Below are 19,075 nucleotides of genomic sequence, written 5' to 3'. Positions count from 1 at the left end.
ACACACACACCAATTAAAGCCATCTCCCACGTGCGTGCTGTTATTTAATTGGTCTGTAGTTGCTCAGACACAACAGTGATGATTTCAGTATTTGTGCCTGTTGTAAATTAGAATATTGAAAGGATCACATCATGTTGCTGGTTCAGCACCTACAAAGCAGCATCAACTCCACAGTGACGACTAATGAATGTGTTTTCTGAGAGAGCATACTGCAGGTTTCTATATTAATAAAGACTAAAGATACGCATAGAGGTAGGATTCAAGTGTTCATTTCTGAATCTTGGGGGTGGTAGTTTCAGTCACAAGAGTTCTGATTTGCAGGGAGGTTATAGGCTGGTGGGGACTCTGCAGTGTTGGGATTAGATCAGGTAACAGTGAGGTTGGGAAGGGATCTTGAAGGTCAGGTTAAACTACTGGGTGGGGGTGGTGGAGTGTGTGTGTGTGTCCATGTCAGATGCTGGATGAAGCATTGCTGTCAGGATAGGGTGCATGTCCAAGTTGCAATCCAGCTGGCTGTGCAGTATTTTGCAGTAGGGAGAGGCACAGTGAGGATGCATGTTTAACTGGGGTGACCAACCTGAAACTTTCCGAAAGCCACTGGAAAAGCCCTGGCTTCTCTCTGCATTACAGCATAAAGGAGACAAAAGCATGAAGTCATACAATTCTGAGAAACTCCTGTCATCTCTGCCAAATAGTTTTGCTTAGAAGTGTAGTCACCTGGCCCACATAAATGTGGTACTGTGCTAAAGGTTGTTTCAAACATCTATCAGGCTCCCACTGACATTGTATTTTCTTTTATTTGCTATCAAGTGCACTGCACTTTGTTAAACTTGCCCTACGGATGTCAGTGCTTGAAGCAATGAGCCAATTTACTCTGGAATGCAATCTATAGTAACTGGTATTTCCTTCAATCACCACTACTGACTTGTAACACTTCCATGTATTGCTGTGCTTGTATTTCTATCTACTGGCTCTCTGTATTCAGTTTTTTTTCAGAATCCGGTTTATTTGGAAGCAGATTGATGACATGTTTTATTGTTTGTGTGGAGCAGCAGTCGACCGCAAAGAAAAGATTATTATAAGTTGCAAAATACATAGAGCAACTAAAGAGAACTATGTAGTGTTTGTGGACTATTCAGTAATCTGGTTAGGGAAGGGAAGAAGCTGTTCCTGAATTGTTGAATGTGGCTTCCACCCTGAAGGGGAGAAACGTGCACTTGATCAGTCTACAACCCTCTGCAGCCTCTGGCAAGGCTCCATTCCAGGCTGTGCTGCGGCCTGTCAGAATGCTCTCCAATGTGATGTCAATGTAACATAATGAAAAAGCTTGTATTTTTACACTCCCCGGACAGGTCTGATAGTCACAGTATGACTTCCAGTAACCGAGAAGCTATAGAAATTTGCAAGAATATTTGACATACCAAATTTGCTCAAATATCTAACTCCCCTGTGGATAACTCCCTGTTTCTCGGTTACTGGAAGTCATACCATGACTATCAAACCCGTCTGGGGATTGTAAAAATACAAGCTTTTTCATTATGCTACATTGACATCACATATATGAAATGCCATATATTTCAGAATTGTTGAATTGGGTGACGTACAAATGCAGGTATAAATATGTTAAATGTTGTTTTGTTTATCAGGCTTGTCGGAAGTTCAGCGACGGAGGCACTTGTAAAGAATCCTGTCCTCGCTTGGAAATTTATAATACAGTTACTTTTCAAATGGAGCGGAATCCACATGGAAAATATAGTTTTGGAGCATCCTGTGTAGAGAAGTGTCCCCGTATGTTGTTCTTGAATTATTCTGTGATTTGATGAAATTAAGAAATATTCATATGCTAAAATCTGGTTGTTTATAAATGCTGAAATTCACTGCCATCATCTGCCCAATTAATAGCTTGATTTGGGGTTGATGAGAGTAATTGGGTTGTTGTTGTTGATTATAGATCTATATACTGTACAGTCGTAGAAAGTTACAGCCAGAAACGGGCTTTTTAGCCCAACTGTCTGCACTGACTTTCAACCATCCATTACCAGAGAACATTAATTCTCTGTTTACTCTCCTCATCCCTCCCTACCACCCACCCCCCCACCCCTGTCAAGTTCTACCACTCACCTATACAAAAGCAGAGATTTACAATAGCTGCTTAATCTATCAATCCATGTCTTTAAGGATGTGGAAAAAACCAGAGCCTCCAGAGGAAACCCACACAAAGTGTTCAAATTCCTCACAGACAGGTCAGGATTGGTTCTGGCTCTCCAGTCCTGTGAAGCTGTGGTTCTATCATCTGTACCACAGTGTAACCCATACTAATGAAGCTGGTTATATCAGTGAACACATTTGGTAAGCACTGCTCTGCCTAATGGGCAAATAAGAAAGCAAACTGGACGAGTTTTCTGGCTCTCAGTAATCTTGGAGGAGAGGAATGGCAGGAATGCTCTGTTGGAAGATAGTCTAAAATAAGATTACCCTGACCCACTATTGAGTGCATCAATGATTATTGTTGGCGAGGAGGAGAACAAATTGAAGGGGCTCGGTGAAATAAGAAAAGGAGAAATTGGAACTGATAATTGCTTCCCTCAGAACCAGCACAAACCCAATGCACAGAATTACCTCTTCCTTTTTCATTAAGTACAAGATTGTCAAGAAATGTTTTCCTTTTGAAATTATGAAACATATTCCATTGAATTTTAAAACCTCTTCTAAACTTGCTATTTTCTTTAAACTTCAGATAACTATGTGGTAACAGACCTTGACTCCTGTGTTCGATCCTGCAGTCCTGGTACACATGAGGTGGATGAGGACAATATCAGAAAGTGTAAAAAATGTGAAGGACCTTGTCCAAAAGGTACATCTCTGAGCTACCCTTGACTTCAGTACGAAGCATAATTCCAGTTAGATTTAACAGCTTGTGGTGTTGCTCAAGCCATTTGCAAATAATTCCCCATCACCTCTTCTCTGACAACATCTCCTCATCTCATTCCGATTTCATTCATCCACTGACTCAATCCAGTTCAACCACTAATCCTGGAATTGAATTCTACAGTTTCCAAATGGTTTTATGAAATTCGAGCTTCTGTTCTCTCTTCTAAAGATTTACCATATAGTTTTGAATACATGTCTACCTCCATTATCTAGCTTTTCAGAATTTTAAACATCCATCATACTCTCCAGAATGCTCCAAATACTTCTACATCATGATTACTGGCTTTGAATAGCTGTGCCATTTCCCCTTCTTACTGTCAACTCAAAGATTCCTTTTAGTTCCTAAAGAATTATCAGTAAGTAGACTTTCTGTTTCAGCATGCAATACAAATGTGACATTATATACCCTACTTTCAAACCTATACTGACCAATGGCTTGAATAGTATAATTATTCCATGGACCCTACCATTAATCAAGGGCTCTGTGGACTCCATGGTAATGACCCTTGGACTAATGTGATTTTTGCCATTTAGTGGTGTGTGGAATGTACAACTGGAATCAAAAGTAAGGCTCCTTATAATTGTAGGACAGATGGTGTTAGACTTTTGTTAATGGTTTTGAAACTTCTTTCTTTCACATGCATGATTTGAAATATTCTAGATGGAGTAGTCCACCAGTAGACGAAAAATTCATCAGTTTGTCACAAAACATGAAAACGTCTAAATCATTTGTCTGATTGTGTATATTAAGTGATTGCCAATTGGATTAAGAATTCTGTTTTGCTAAGCTAGATGGCTTTCTGCATAAGGTTAACATTGGGGGAAAAGAAAACAAAAAAGACTGCACCTTTACATTATTTTTTAGAATTTACTTTGAGCATGTTAAAAGATGAGAATCACTCGTTTCCATGGGACATTGATTATTGATCAGATGAATATTCTAATAGTTGGGGTTTGAATGGAAATTGTATGTTTGTCAGTCCAAATATCCCATAGCAATCACACAGTGACCTTTGTCGTCTGCTTCAGGTCAAAGAGTACTGCTTCATGCATTAAGTATGGTGGGAATTAAAGCACCATTTTGTTTTAGAAATAATAAATCCTTCCTTCTGATGAAACAAATATCAAGGAAATGGCAAGAGGTCCATAACTTATTTTTATTGTTGCATTTTATTTTTAAACAAGTGCCCCGGGAGGAAGTTAAGAACGTGCAGATTTGTGGCAAAACTTATCACCAGAATAGTGAGGAAAATTTCCCCAAGGGATAGCTAAGGCCCAGGATCTGAATAAACACATCAGCCACTGCCTCTGCTTCTATTGCATTTTTGTACTAAAGTTCAAAGTTGAAAGTAAATTTATTATCAAAGTACATATATATATTATACAACCTCAGAATATTGAGGCAACTTAATTAGGTCCCTATATACAACTACCTCACTACCTGAGATGTGTTTTCTTGTGGGCACTCGGTAAATCCAAAAGCCATAATCGAATCAATGAAATAGCACACCCAGCAGGGCAGACAAGCAACTATTGTGCAAAAGGCAAAAACCTGTGCAAATACAAAAGAGAAAACAAAAAGAACAAATAAGCAATAAGTATTGAGAAAACGATTTGAAGATATAAGATTCAGTTAAACTCATATCTCACCTTGTAAAATAAAAAGACAACTCAGGCATTTTTATGCATCAGGCTATAGCAGGACTTAAATATTTGATGTCAAACCAGTTTGAATCCTCGTACAGATAGAGACCTTTTTGTGCTTTTATTTGATTTTGTAGGGTGTAGGCTTAGCAGGCAAGTTGAGAGTATGTGGTCAATTCCTTGCCCTTGCGAAGGTGGTAGCAATCTACCTTTCTAAACTACTGCGGTGCCTCTGGTGATGGTGCTCTCACTGCCTTGTTGGGTTGGAATTTCAAGGATTTAAGCCCAGCCATGATAAAGGGCAAGCAATACCTCTCCAAATGAAGGTGGTGTGCCACTTAGAATGAAACGTTCAGGCACCCTCTGCTCATGTCCTTGGTGGTGGAGGATGGAGATTTGGCAGGTGTTGTCAGAGTAGTTTAGAATAACAGACGCTGTATATTCAGAGCCATTGTGTGCTGGCATTGAAGAAATGAATGTTCAGGAACGTGATAGATTTTCAGCAATGTCTGCTTTGTACTGAATGGTGTCAAGTTGGTTGAGCTGCACTCATCCAACAAGTAAAAATAATTTTGTTATGCTCCATACTTGTGCTCGATTTGTTGGGGAAAGATCAATTTTCAAGAGGTAAATTGCACGTTATAGTGTATTCAGCCTCTGATATACTCTTGCAGCTATGGTGTTTATGCAGTTGGTTCAGTTGAGTTTCCAGACAAAGATGAACATCTCTCCCCTCCACACCACTTGGTAGTGCCAGTAGCACTCAAATGTCAGTATTCAGACTCTTTTATCACCTTGTATTTTCGTGAACCAAATGTTACTTGCCATTTATCAGTCTATTCTGATGATGTATTCAATGTTGTAATATTCAGTATGTATATGGAGGAGGTGAATTTGAGCAAGGAATGCTTTCTCCATATAAATATTGTATTCCACTGCACCACAGTTGTAATATTTGACAGAGATGAATATTTTAAAGGCCATCTTCCTGTCTCTGCCTCAATTTTTCTGTTTAAAACCTTACTGACTATAAATTATTACTTCCATAGCTCATCTGTCCTCAACTTCTCTATTATAAATTCTACGTTCACTTCAGCTGGAATTTGCAATAAGAATAAAGACAACATTCCTAGCATTCAATCTTCTGCTTCTCAATCTCTAAGGACTTTTAACATTTCCCCTTCAAATATTTAATCAATATTTTAAAAGGATTATTGAATCTACATCCACGACTCTGATGACAGTGCAATTCCAGTCCCAAGTTATGCACAGCGACTTCAACATTGAACCAGCTCTGATATCTGAATGCCATATTGAGTCTGTCACACTGAGATGGATGAGATATTAAACAGAGACCTTGTCTTTTTTTTCAAGACATGAACTTCCCCACAGTACTACGTCAAGTTTATCTCGTGTCCTGATCTGTAGACAAGCGTTATTCACTATTATAAAAGTAACTCTTATTGACTCATTGCAAGTTCAATTTTATAAGAATACCTCATCAAAAGCCAAGTTAATTATCATGTGCACATGTACATGTACTGTGCACACAGGTACAATGAAAAGCTTACTTGTATCAGTGTCACAGGCACATAATCTCTCTCCAATTTTTTTTCCAAAATTGAGTTCATGAATGGTGCCATATAAGTGGAGGTTTGCATTTAATAATAAATCTGTTTGAATCTAACTGTTCGTTTACATACGATGTTCTCTTTTCTCAGATTGCAGTGGAATTGGAGTTGCACATTTGAAAGATGCTATGTCAATCAATTCTTCAAATATTGATTCATTTAAAAATTGCACCAAAATTAATGGCAATGTGGTTATTTTGGAAGTGGCCTTCAAAGGGTAAATAATTTCATTGCATTTCTATTCATTTACAGAGTAATGTCATCAAATTAAACAAGCTTTCCATACTGAATTGAGGATAAAGCTATTCTTAGTATAGATTCCAAGATCACTTACACCAACATTAATTGCAAAAAGTTATCCTCTGAGGGACGAGGTTCATGGTGAATCAGTTTTAGATTTATGAAGACATGAGAGCCTGCAGATGCTGGAAACCTGGAGTAACACACACAAAACACTGGAGAAACACAAAGTCAGGCAAAGTCTAGAGAGGGAAATAAATGGCCAAAATCTTGTGCTGAGACCCTTCATCTGCACTCTAAATGCTTTTCTACTTCCGGTGATTTTAGAACATTTCCTTTCCATTTGTTAGGCCATGCTTTAAAACATTGAAACATTTGTCTATTTCTGGTATAGTTAAGTGTGGTAAAGCAGTTTTATGCTTAGACATTTTTTAAGAAAAAGCTAACTGTGAAACTTGTGTATTTTAATCAGACCACCTCATCAAACACCCAAGAGTAAATTAATTTTAAATAACATAAAATGATATATTTTTTGAACAAGAAGTATAGAAATACTTACTGATGATACCGCTGTACTTAACAAGAAAATTAATATTCAAAAAGTATGAACTGTGATTATATTAATTTTCCAGAATATTTTTTGTACTGTTAGAGAAAAGGACCTGGACTAATTCTAACTTGAGCTTAACATCAAGAAATGTTGTGTGATGGTTTATCCAATTTCAGGGGAGTTATTCAGTAGAATATATACTGTTAAATGCCTGTTTCTCTATTCCAGTGATAACTTCTCAAAAGCACTTCCACTGCACCTAGAAAAATTGGAAGTCTTTAGAACTGTCAAAGAAATAACAGGTTAGTTGGTTGGGATTTTTAGATGCTATTAAGCTGTTTTTTTAAATGGTGAGAGCATGAAATGTTTTCAGAGGAATCTGCATGTCCTTGTACAGATCTAAAATGTAATATGCAAATACAAGACCATAAAACATAGGAACACAATTATGCCATTCGGCCCATTGATTCTGCTCCACCATTCCATCGTGGCTGATCCCGGATCCCACTCAACCCCATACACCTGCCTTCTCGTCATATCCTTTCATTCCCTGACCGATCAGGAAACGATCAACTTCCACCTAAATATACCCATAGACTTGGCCTCCACCACAGTCTGTGGCAGAGCAGATTCACTACTCTCTACCTATAGAAATTCCTCCTTACCTCCATTCTGTTTTGAGGCTGTGCCCTCTAGTTCTGGATACCCCCACCATAGGAAACAGCCTCTCCACATCCACTCTATCCAGTCCTTTCAGCATTCGGTAGGTTTCAATGAGATCCCCACACTTTCTTCTAAATTCCAGTGAGTACAGGCCCGGAGCTGCCAAATACTCCTCATGTGTTAACCCCTTCATTCCTGGAGTTATCCTTGTGAACCTACTCTCCAATGACAGCACATCCTTTCTGAGATGTGGGGCCCAAAATTGTTGACAATATTCCAAGCGTAGCCTGTCTTATAAAGGCTCAGCATCGTCTCCTTGCTTTTATATTCTATTCTCCTTGAAATAAATGTGAGCATTGCATTTTCCTCATGTACTACAGACTCATTCTTTAAATTAACCTTCTGGGAGTCTTGCTGAGGACCCCAAAGTCCCTCTGCACCTCTGATGTTTGAACCTTCTCCCCATTTAGATAATCATCTGCACTATTGTCCCTTTTACCAAAATACATTATCATATATTTCCCAACATTGTAGTCCATTTGCCACTTTCTGCCCATTCTTCCAGTTTTTCTGAATCCTGAGGCAATTGCTTTGCTTCCTCAGCCTTACCTACCCCTCCACCTATCTTCATATCATCTGCAAGCCTTGCCACAGAACCATCAATACCATGATCCAAATCATAGACACACTATGTGAAAAGTAGCGGTCCCAATACTGACCCCTGAGGAACACCATTTGTCACCGACAGCCAACCAGAAAAGGCTCCTTTTATCCCCAATTGCTGCCTCCTGCCTGTCAGCCATTCCTTTATCCATGCCATATCTTTCCTGTAACACCATATGATTTTATCTTGTTAAGCAGCCTCATGTGTGGCACCTTATCAAATGCCTTCTGAAAATCCAAGTAAATGTCACTCACTGCCTCTCATTTGTCCACCCTGTTTGTTACTTCCTCAAGTAACTCTAACAGATGTGTCAGGCAAAATTTCCCTTTACAGAAACCATGCTGACTTTGACTTATTTTATCATCGGTCTCCCAAGTAGCCCAAAGCCTCGTCCTTAATAATAGACTCCAACACTTCCCCAAACACTGAGCTTAGGTAAACTGGCCAATAATTTCCTTTCTTTTGCCTTTCTTCCTTTTTAAAGAGTGGAGTGACATTTGCAATCTACCTGTCCTCCAGGACCATGCCAGAATCAAGAGATTCTTGAAAAATCATGACCAATGTATTTGTGATCTCTTCAGTACCTTGTCTCAGGACTCTGGGATGTAGTCCATCTGGGCCAGGTGACTTATCCACCTTAAGAGCTTTGAGTTTGCCTAGCACTTCTTCCTTTGTAATAGCAATGGCACTCACTCCTGCTCCCTGACATTCATGGACCTCTGGAGCACTACTAGTGTCTTCCATAGGGAAGACAGATGCAATGTACCCTTAAGTTCATCTGCCTTTTTTTTTTGTCTCCCATTACTACCTCATCAGCATTATTTTCCAGTGGTTCAATATCAAATCTCTCCTCCCTTTTACTCTTTATATAATTGAAAAAACATTTGGTATCCTGCTTTATATTATTGGGTAGTCTGCCCTCATATTTCATCTTTTCCCTTCGTATCGGCTTTTTAGTTGACTTTTGTTGGATTTTAAACACTTCCCAATCATCCAATTTCCAACTCACTTTTGCTACCTAATATGCACTTTCTTGTCTTTTATGCAGTCTTCAACTTCCTTTGTCAGCCACGGTTGCTTACCCCTGCCATTTTAAAAACTTCTTTCCTCGGTGGGACTTGTCTATTCTGTGCCTTGTGAACTATTTCCAAAAACTTCAGCCATCTCTGCTCGGCCAGCATCCCTCCAGTATCCTCCTCCACTCCACCTGGGCAAGCTCCTCTCTCACGCCTCTGTAATTCCCGGTATTCCATTGCAATTATTTGAGTTATGCTTCTCCCTCTCAAACTGCAGTATGAATTCAATCATGTTATGATCACTGCCTCCTATGGCTTTCCTTTGCTAAGCTCCCTAATATGATCTGGGGTATTACTCAATGCCCAATCTCTTTTCCTGAATAGGATCCAGTACAAGCTGCTCTAAAAAGCCACCTCATAGACATTCAACAAACTACCTCTCTTGCAATCTGACACCAACCTGATTTTCCCAATCCCCTTGCATATTGAAGTCTCCAATTACAATTATGTCATTATCCTTATTACATGCCTTTTCCAGCTCCCTTTGCAATCTTAACTCCACGTCTTGGTTACTACCTGGAGGCCTGTACAAGATTCCCATAATGGTTTTTTTACACTTGCAATTTCTTTAACTCCACTCATAAAGATCCAACATTCTCTGACCCTGTGTCACCTCATTCTAAAGACGTAATTCCATCTCTTGCCAATAGCATCACACCACTGCCTATGCCTTCCTGCCTGTCCTTTTGACACAAAGTATATCCTTTGATGTTAAGCTCCCAACTATGGCCTTCTTTCAGCCATGTTCACATCATCATACCAACCAATCTCTAATTGTGCCACAAGTTCATCCACCTTATTCCGAATGCTACCTGCATTTAAATACAGCACCTTCCGTCCTGCATTCTTCACCCTTTTTGAATTTTGCCTCTGTGGTACAATTTAACTCTTTGCACTGTCTGGATTTGTACCCAATCACTGGCTTGTCCTTCCTTGCATTCATGTTACATCCATCATCTACTTGTAAACCTGCTGGCTCAGCCTCAGCTCTGTCATTCTGGTTCCCATCCCCCTGCCATACAACCAATAAGGAGAATGATAAAGGGTATATTGCTTTATTGCAGGAAATTTAAAGAAAGGTTTCTTACTTGAATTATAAGATGCTGTTGTGAGACTGCACCTGCAATATGTCATTTTGGTCTTGTCTCTCTACATAATGATGGATATATTTTTATTAAAATGAATACAGCATTTAGATTCTTACATTGAGGAAGTGATCTATAAGCAGAAATTAAGCGCTCTTAAGCTTTTTTTCCTCGAGATTAGGAAAATAAGAGATGGTATTATTGATAGACATTTTTTTGTGCAGCTTCTCAAAAGAGGGGCAGAATTGGTGTTTCTGAAATGAGGGAACATGGTTTCCAAATAAAGTCTGGACCTCCCACAACTGAGATAGGATGATCCTCTGTCTCTGGGCTTTGGAATGCTAAATGTATTCAAAATAGAAATTGATTTATATTTTTGGATATTGAAAATACCTATGGGTACGGGGTTAGTGCACAAAGTGGTAGTGGGGCATAAACTAACAGAATGGCAGAGAAGACACAAGAGGCTGAGAGCTTATTCTCGCTGCATTTTTAAATGTTTGTATGCAGGTGAGACATTAACTTTTACCAGTTCCCTGGCACAACACAATTTCCGATCCTTCATTATTACCAATGTTGCTGCTCTCCTCTGTAATCAGCTTGTTTTCGACTTCTTGTAATCATTACTGAAGACATTTAAATCTCTTTTATAAGTATTCTTAAAATAGAAAGTTGGGTGCTCTTACAATCTCTTGGCTTGAACTTCCTGCTCATTGTACACCATTGCAGTTTCATCTGTGAACGTCTAGTGGAGCCTTCTGTTTGATCAAAGCTGCGAGCGGACTGCTTTAACTCTCCTGGCAGGAATGTTTAACAAAATTCCTTCCCATGTTGTCTCAAAATAATCCTTTGTTACTCCTTCCTGACCCCACTCTTCTTTATTATCAATATAATCCTCCAATTTCAAAAAAAAATTGGCTTGGGCTTGCATTATATTGAATACCATTGTGGGGAAAAAAAGATGTTCATATGTAGAACCTAGTTGGGTTGATCAAAGAACCTTATTGACAGAATAGTATCCACTGAATTTCTTCGCCATGTACAATTGTTGCAATATTTCGCATGTTTGATATATTTTTAATAACCTTTTTCTTCTAGGCTATTTTTTAATTCAAAGTTGGCCAGATAATTACACCGATCTGCAAGTGTTTGAAAATCTTGAAATAGTGCGTGGCCGGACTCAACATCAGTAAGTAGTAGATAAGAATGTTAGATAAGAATGTTTTATTAATGTAGAGAAATCAATTATTAAATTGTGACTACATTAAAAATTAATTTTTTGTTAGATTTTTCCCATGTTTCACAACTTGAACGTAAGTTGTGTCCATTAAGTTTATTGTCCTTAACATCACATTTCTGATTCAAATGTGGTTAATGTGAGATCAGGGTCATTGAAAAATATGTGGCTTGGTGCCACAGAATGTTTCAGTTTCCACCATTGTAAAATTTTGGAATGTTACTTTGTTCCATATTTTGCCCTGACTAAAGTTATCTTGGGTAGGTATGAAAAGTAATTGGAGAAAGTAATAAAATTTTAGTCACTATCTCTAGGAGAGAGAATACAAAATTAAGATGGCGGTGTTTCATTTTTGCAGAGCCATTGCAGTTTGTAGCATTTTTTTGACAAGATCTGCTGAAGGATATACCCATAACTCAACAGTTTGACATTGATGGCTGGGTAACCAGCCTTCCACTCAGCTAAGCCCTGTCTATAGGGCTTGACTGCTCATTTCCTAGCAGCCCACCATAGTCTATTTTGACAGATTGCTTCACTCCCAGACTAAGTAATTCACGAGGTGAACCCATCCTGGATTTAACCTAGTACTAGTACAGTGGGATGTTGGCGCGTGGCCAAGTGGTTAAGGCGTTTGTCTAGTGATCTGAAGGTCACTAGTTTGAGCCTTGAGGCTGCATGTGTGTCCTTGAGCAAGGCACTTAACTGCACGTTGCTCTGCAATGACACCAGTGCCAAGCTGTATGGATCCTAATGCCCTTCCTTTGGACAACATCAATTGCATAGAGAGGGGAGACTTGCAGCTTGGGCAACTGCCGGTCTTCCATTAAAAAAAAACATTGCCCAGGCTTGTGCCCTGGAAACTTCCCAAGGTGCATATCCATGGTCTATCAAGACTAACGGAGGCCTAGAGAGTACAGTGGGCCTCATAACATCAGTGAGAGAAAGGTAGATAAAGATTTAATTTGACCTACAGTAAATAAGTTTGTTTAATTAATCATGTGTTTTACTTTTAAATTTTTGATTTTTTTTACATTAATAAGCATTCCATTCAAATGACAGGTTTGACAGTGAATGAGCCTATACCAGTGACAACATTGTGTTTATTTGTGTAGCTGACCACTTGCTCTGCAGGAGAGATTACACTGCCCCAATCCTTGCTGACATTTGGGAGCCACATTGCTAATGGAAGAACTAGTGTGGGAATCAGGACTCATACAGCACAGAAACAGGCTCTATTGCCCAAGCTAACCCAAGATGCCTATCTACCCTAATCCTATTTGCTTGCATGACACTGGTATCCCTCCGTGCAGCTCCTTTCCAAGTACCTGCCAAACTGACTTTTAAAAACTATAATTGTATCTGCCTCCATCTCTCCTCATTTCAGACGTTCACTACCCTCTGTAGAAAAACATAATAATAGGATATATTCTTAATATTATAACCCTATAATTTAGGAGTGAAACTTGTAAGGCATGGATATTAAGCAATGTCCAGTAAATGAAATTGAGGTACTGATCATCAATGATCTAATTTAATGCCAGTGTAAAACTCTTAATTCCTTGAGAGACACCAAACAAATATTGCGAGAAGATGGGCGTGTTGCCCTTGAATGGTGTCTTGTGGTTGATTTCAGAATAAATTTAAGAAAAGGCTGCCTTTTTGATTGTGAATTGGATTGTATAATATGCCCCAAGAGTAGTTGCATGTTTCTCCAAGAAAAATCAACTACAGTGATTTTATTAATTGAAGATTTAAACTCGGGTTTTGAAGCTAACTTTTCAATCTGAGCTGCTGGCAAGTTGCGTCTCCTCAACTACAGCATTAAAAAGAGTTCTCATCAGAGGAAGGAGGGCCTGCCTCAGTAGAATGGGGTCTTAGGTGCATTGACACAAATATAGGCATTTCAGCAATGCCATTATGGATAAGCTAGGCTCTCCTGAATGTAGAACTAGACCAAGGGAATAAGCACTAGTGAAAATCTGGAAGTAAATTTGCATATTTCAATCTGCATTGCTTTCCTAAATAAAGATGAATCTTTCGTTTTAAATTCAGTGATTTTGACAGAATAGTTAAATCTAGTACTTATTTGATGTCATTATTTCAGAAAGAAGGATAGGGAAAACATAAGCAATTCATGACCTCAATATATGCTAGTATTTAACAGCATAGCTGTACTTGTGACGTGTAATCACTACTGCAAAGTAAGAATTTTTCTTTTTTGCAGAGAATTCTTCATCCTTTTAACAGATACTAGCTTTATTCTGGTTTTGAATTCATCAAGCTTCTAAAGAGGGTGCTGCAAAAATAAATCGGAACTGGAGTGTAGAAAGTAGAAGATGGTATCAAAGTTTAGATGACTAAATAGCAAGCAATAAAACTACAGCAGAAGTTTGAAATGTACTGCGACACAGCAGTTAACTCAGGAAAGGGATTTTTTATTGTGAATATTAATTTCACCTTTCAATGAATGAGGAGATACTGGATAGGCTGGGTTGATTTAATTTGCAACAGAGGAGTCCAGTTCTGTTTTAGTGGGTCGTAACATACATTTTTCCCCACAAATGGATGTCCAAAGCTAAAGGGAGATATGTTTGTCAGGCATTCAGAAAGATGGGATCTGAGGAAAATTGTTTTTCACTCAGGATGTCATTTCTGGTGATACAGACTGATACATTAGTGGAATTTTAAATACCTGCATGAGCACTTGAATTGCCAAGGCAAAGAAGGCTTTTGACCAAGTTTTGGTAAATGGTATTAGTATAGATGAGCACCTGGTGGTCAGCATGGATGTGGTGAGTTGAAGGGTGACTTCGAAGGGATGTGTGACTGTAAAAATAACCCATTACTAAACTGGGCATAGCACCTGTCTTATGGTCTAATTTTCTTCACTTAACTCTTTTCCTCTTCAGCAGCAGTATATCATTTGCTTTGGCCAACCTGGGCATCAGATCTTTGGGACTGCGTTCCCTCAAAGAGGTTAGCGATGGTGATGTAAGGATAATTAACAACAGGAAGCTCTGCTATGTGTGGTCCTTGGACTGGAAGCAACTCTTCAAGTCTCCCCGACAGTCCATCATTATAAAGGGAAATAAGAAAAAGGCAGAATGCAGTAAGTGTTGGGCCTTAACTCAAACTCTCACACATATTAATTTTGACAGGATTTTTGCAATTGTTCCCTGTTGTCCTTTGACTCTGGAGTCAGCAAAGGATTCGGACTTTCCTTTGAGGATATTGAAGCCTGGAAATTATCTCCTGATCAAGGCTTTCTGTTGTGCCTCTATCCAACACCAGCAGTCCTCTTAACTTTAACTTGTTAATCCAAAACTAGGTATATGTATTACCTCTTTAACTGAAAAATGTCATCATCACTTTTTCTGTGTCTGTATGCGATCGTTTGTTTAAACCTTCAGTTATATAAAAGTTACTGGATGATTTTTTTAAGAAAAAAACACAATGCACATATCTTGTCATGGAATTAATGTTTGAAGTAAATATTGTATCCAGGTTGTACCTCATGCAGTGTATGTTTTGATCCTCTCAAAGCTAATCAATAAACTTTAAGATCGTGGCCTCAGTACCTCGTTGTGCAATTAGATACTCGATTTCCTCAAAGACCTTAGTCAGTTCGGTCTGGCAACAACATCTCCTCCACAATCTCCATCAACACAGTTTCAGCTGCTTACTTGCCCCCACTCTACTCACTTTACTCTTCTGACTGTGAGGCTAAGCACAGCTCCATTGCCATATTTAAGTCTGATGACAACACCACTGTTGCAAGCCAAATCAAATGTGGTGACAAATCAGCATATCGGGGTTGGGGGAGGAGAATGAAAATCTGGCTGAGAGATACTACAACCTTTCACTCAATGTTAGCAAGACCCAGGAGCTGGTTATTAACTTTGGGAGGAGGAAACCAGAGGTCCAGGAGCCACTTCTCACCAGGGGATCTGAGATGGATAGGGTCAGCAATTATACATTTCTTGGTGTTACCATTTCAGAGGAGCTAGGCCCATTCTAGTGCTGGGCATAAGTGCAATTACGAAGAAAGCAGGCAGTCACCTCTACTTCCTTAGAATTATGCCAAGATTTGACAATATATCTTAAACATTGACAAACTCCTATAGTAGACATGTAGTGGAGAGTATATTGACTAATTGCATCATGGCCTGGTATGGAAACACCAGATCCCTTGAATGGAAAATCCTACAAAGAGTAGGCCCAGTCCATAAATGAGAAAAGTGCTCCATATCATTGAGCATATCTACATGGAGCGCTGTTGCAGGAAAGAAGTATCCTTCATCAAGGACCCCCACCACCCAGGCCATAATTTCTCCTCACTGCTGCCATTTGGAGGGAAATTCAGAAGCCACAGGACCCTCACTGCCAAGTTCAGGAACTCTTATTATCCCTCAGCCATAAGGCTCTTGAACCAGAAGGGATATCTTCACCCCACTTCCCTTGCCCCATCACAGAAATATTCCCACAACCCATGAGTTCACTTTCAAGGGCTCTTCATTTCATGTTCTCGATGTTTATTGCTTAGGTATTTTTGTATCTGCAGTGTTCTTTTGCACGTTGGTTATTTGTCCATCCTGTTGCGTGCACTCTCTCATTGTGTTTGTTGGAACTGTGCTGTATGCCCATAAGGAAATGACAGTATATTGTGTATGGTGACATGTATGTACTTTGATAATAGATTCACTTTGAATTTTCTAATGTGGAGTCCTGCACCTTAGTGAAAACAATTTGCCAAGGCAACTGCCTTGCTCCAAAATGCAACAAAAACAATATTTCTAATAAGTACTTTCTTCCCTTAGCAAATATTTTTCACTTTTGGAGCTTTATGGCTGACTTATTCTAATTCATCATTTATATTTAAAATTTCTTTATTGAGATACAGTATAGAATAGGCCCTTTGGCCCTTTGAGCTGTGCTGCCCAGCAATCCCCTGATTTAATCCTAGCCTCATCACAGGACAATTCATAATGATCAACGAACCTACCAAGCAGTATGTCTTTGGATTATGGGAGGAAACCAGAGCACCCTGAGGAAACTCACTTGGTCATGGAGAGAACGTGCAAACTCCTTACAGGCAGCAGCGGGAATTGAGACTGGTCGCTGGTACTATAAAGTGTTCTGCTCATCTTGTATCTTTGGTTTACTTTGAGTTTTCATTTAAACATTTCCCTTGGTTTCTGTCCTACTCTTAATCCTCATTTTTTGTGTACTTCTAGTTTATCTGAAGTAAACCTGTTTATATCTTCAGTGTAGTTTTTAGCTTTCCCAGTGTTACAAAATTCCAGTATTTAGAGGGGTTTTTTGCTGAGCAAGTAAAGCGGGAACATTATAAGTGAGGATGTAAATTTTTTAAATTAGTTATGAAAAACATGCTTATCCTTTAATTATGATATTCATCCTGTCTGAAAATTGTTTTTCATTTCTGCCACCTAGATGATGAAAATCGGGTCTGCCACCCACTGTGTTCTGACGACGGTTGTTGGGGCCCTGGACCCTTGCAGTGTTTTTCTTGTCGTTATTACATACGTGACAGAGCGTGTGTTGAGAAGTGCAACATTTTTGATGGGTAAGTATAATGAAATACTTGGCGGAATGTTTAATGCAGTCTTAAGTTTTGAAAAGATGCTTTGGATAATTGAGCTGATTGCTTCCAGTAATGTAGCCTTTCAGATAAGAGATCTGTAACGTATGGCCTGAGCAGATGCTGTAGGCAAATGCAAGAATAACTTTTGAAAAGGAATGAGACATCTTATTTAAAAATCCCACAGTAGTCATTAGAGACTAATCCCTCGTATTGACTGACCACTGGCCGAATGTCTTGTATCCTTGCTGGATGTTCTGCCTCAGATTAGTAAAGCCCTATTTCCTTTTTCTCACAATTAAGCACGTCTTTGGATGGGATGTAGATGGCCATTATTACAACCGGATTTACTTTAAGTGGGTATAACATTTTGACGAGAGTCATCAATGAATATGTGTGTCATCTAACCCTTTCTACACTTGCAACTGGTGCAGATTCCACTGGCAGCTTAGTTGTTACTTTAAGAAAGTACAATCAACAAATAATTCTACCATTTTGCTAATATAAATATAACAGCAATACCACAAAAACTAATCAACTAAGTTTGCCTCACAAGCGGAACAAAGGCCACACCTGTCCCTAGACCTCCTCCCTTCCATTCAGAGTCCCAAGCAGGCGACACTTCACCTGCAGGTCTGTTGGGGTCAACTACTGTATAGTGGTGAGACCCAATGTAGATTGGGAGACTGCCTCGCCGAGTACCTACACTCTATCCGCAAGAAAAAGCAGGATTTCCCTGTTGCCATTCATTTCAATTCCACTTCCTATTCCCATTCCGGCGTGTTAGTCCATGACCTCCTCTACTGCTGCGAAGAGGCCACACTCAGGTTGGAGGAACAACTCCTTGTTTTCCATCTGGTACCACTACTATGTGATCTGCTTCCTTGTATTGGTCAGTTTTTATAATGCTCTCCCTTGACGAGTCTGATATTCAGCTAATTCAGGGATAAGTTTTGATGTAAAGTAAGTGACTGCTGTACAGTTAAGCCTTCTGTAATATTCCTGCAAAGGAATCAGACTGTTTACAGCAAAAGTCATTTGTTTTTTTTAAGCAGTAAATATTTGATAAAGTGGAAGAAAAACAAGAAATTCATGGGGCTGATACTTTACCATTGCATTCAATTATGCAGAGAAGGTGCTTTGATGAAAAAGCTGCCTTCACCGCTGATTCCCAAAACTCTCATGATTCAACAAACTATTGGAAAGAAAAAAAACATAAATTAATATTGGGATAAGTAACTCCATTGAGAGTATTTAGAGTTTTCCTTTTCTACTTGCAAAAATATCAAAGTAGACCAATAATATTTTCCACTGCGGGCTAGGAGCTAATTTGTTCCATTAGTAAACTATAATGTGTAAATTTGGATACTAATTACTAAAATCTGATAATAAATACATTTTCACAATTAATGTCTGATAGCAAACTAAAAATAGTTAATAAATTCAAATTGTTGTTTTCATTTATTTTTCTTTCAGTTGTGTTGCGGTACGGTGGGTTGGGGTTACGAGGCTTGGTTGCTGGTGGTTCAGTCGCAGAGCAAGCACAGAAGCTCCCAGGAAGATTCATGTGGAAGAGCCATCATGAGTTTGTCCTGACGGTGCACTAATGAGGGGTTTCAGCCTGAAATGCGACTGTTTATTCCCCTCTGTAGGCGCTCCCTTGCTGAGTTCCGGCTGCATTTTGTGCATGTCGCTCCAAGATTTTCTGCACCTGCAGAATCACTTGCGTCCATAATGAATATTGTTGCACCACCC

General features: G+C 39.1%; 1 protein-coding gene across 3 annotated transcripts in view; it reads left to right on the top strand.

Annotated features, from left to right (window-relative positions):
• The window catches only part of egfra (epidermal growth factor receptor a (erythroblastic leukemia viral (v-erb-b) oncogene homolog, avian)), a 265,426-nt gene that overhangs the window by 193,987 nt on the left and 52,364 nt on the right, over positions 1-19,075 (top strand). For 2 of the 3 annotated variants that reach the window (XM_059972377.1, XM_059972379.1), the window contains exons 7-13: positions 1,647-1,788; positions 2,738-2,854; positions 6,297-6,423; positions 7,225-7,298; positions 11,583-11,673; positions 14,631-14,830; positions 17,173-17,305. In XM_059972377.1, coding sequence (XP_059828360.1) covers positions 1,647-1,788; positions 2,738-2,854; positions 6,297-6,423; positions 7,225-7,298; positions 11,583-11,673; positions 14,631-14,830; positions 17,173-17,305 — 884 coding nt within the window. The remainder of the gene's footprint in view (positions 1-1,646; positions 1,789-2,737; positions 2,855-6,296; positions 6,424-7,224; positions 7,299-11,582; positions 11,674-14,630; positions 14,831-17,172; positions 17,306-19,075) is intronic. The other variant, XM_059972378.1, reaches the window with a different exon arrangement.

Source organism: Hypanus sabinus, chromosome 6, assembly GCF_030144855.1.
Source record: "Hypanus sabinus isolate sHypSab1 chromosome 6, sHypSab1.hap1, whole genome shotgun sequence".
Lineage (NCBI taxonomy): Eukaryota > Metazoa > Chordata > Chondrichthyes > Myliobatiformes > Dasyatidae > Hypanus > Hypanus sabinus.
The sequence above is the reverse complement of the archived record's forward strand: the minus strand, read 5'-3'. Positions and strand labels throughout refer to the sequence as shown.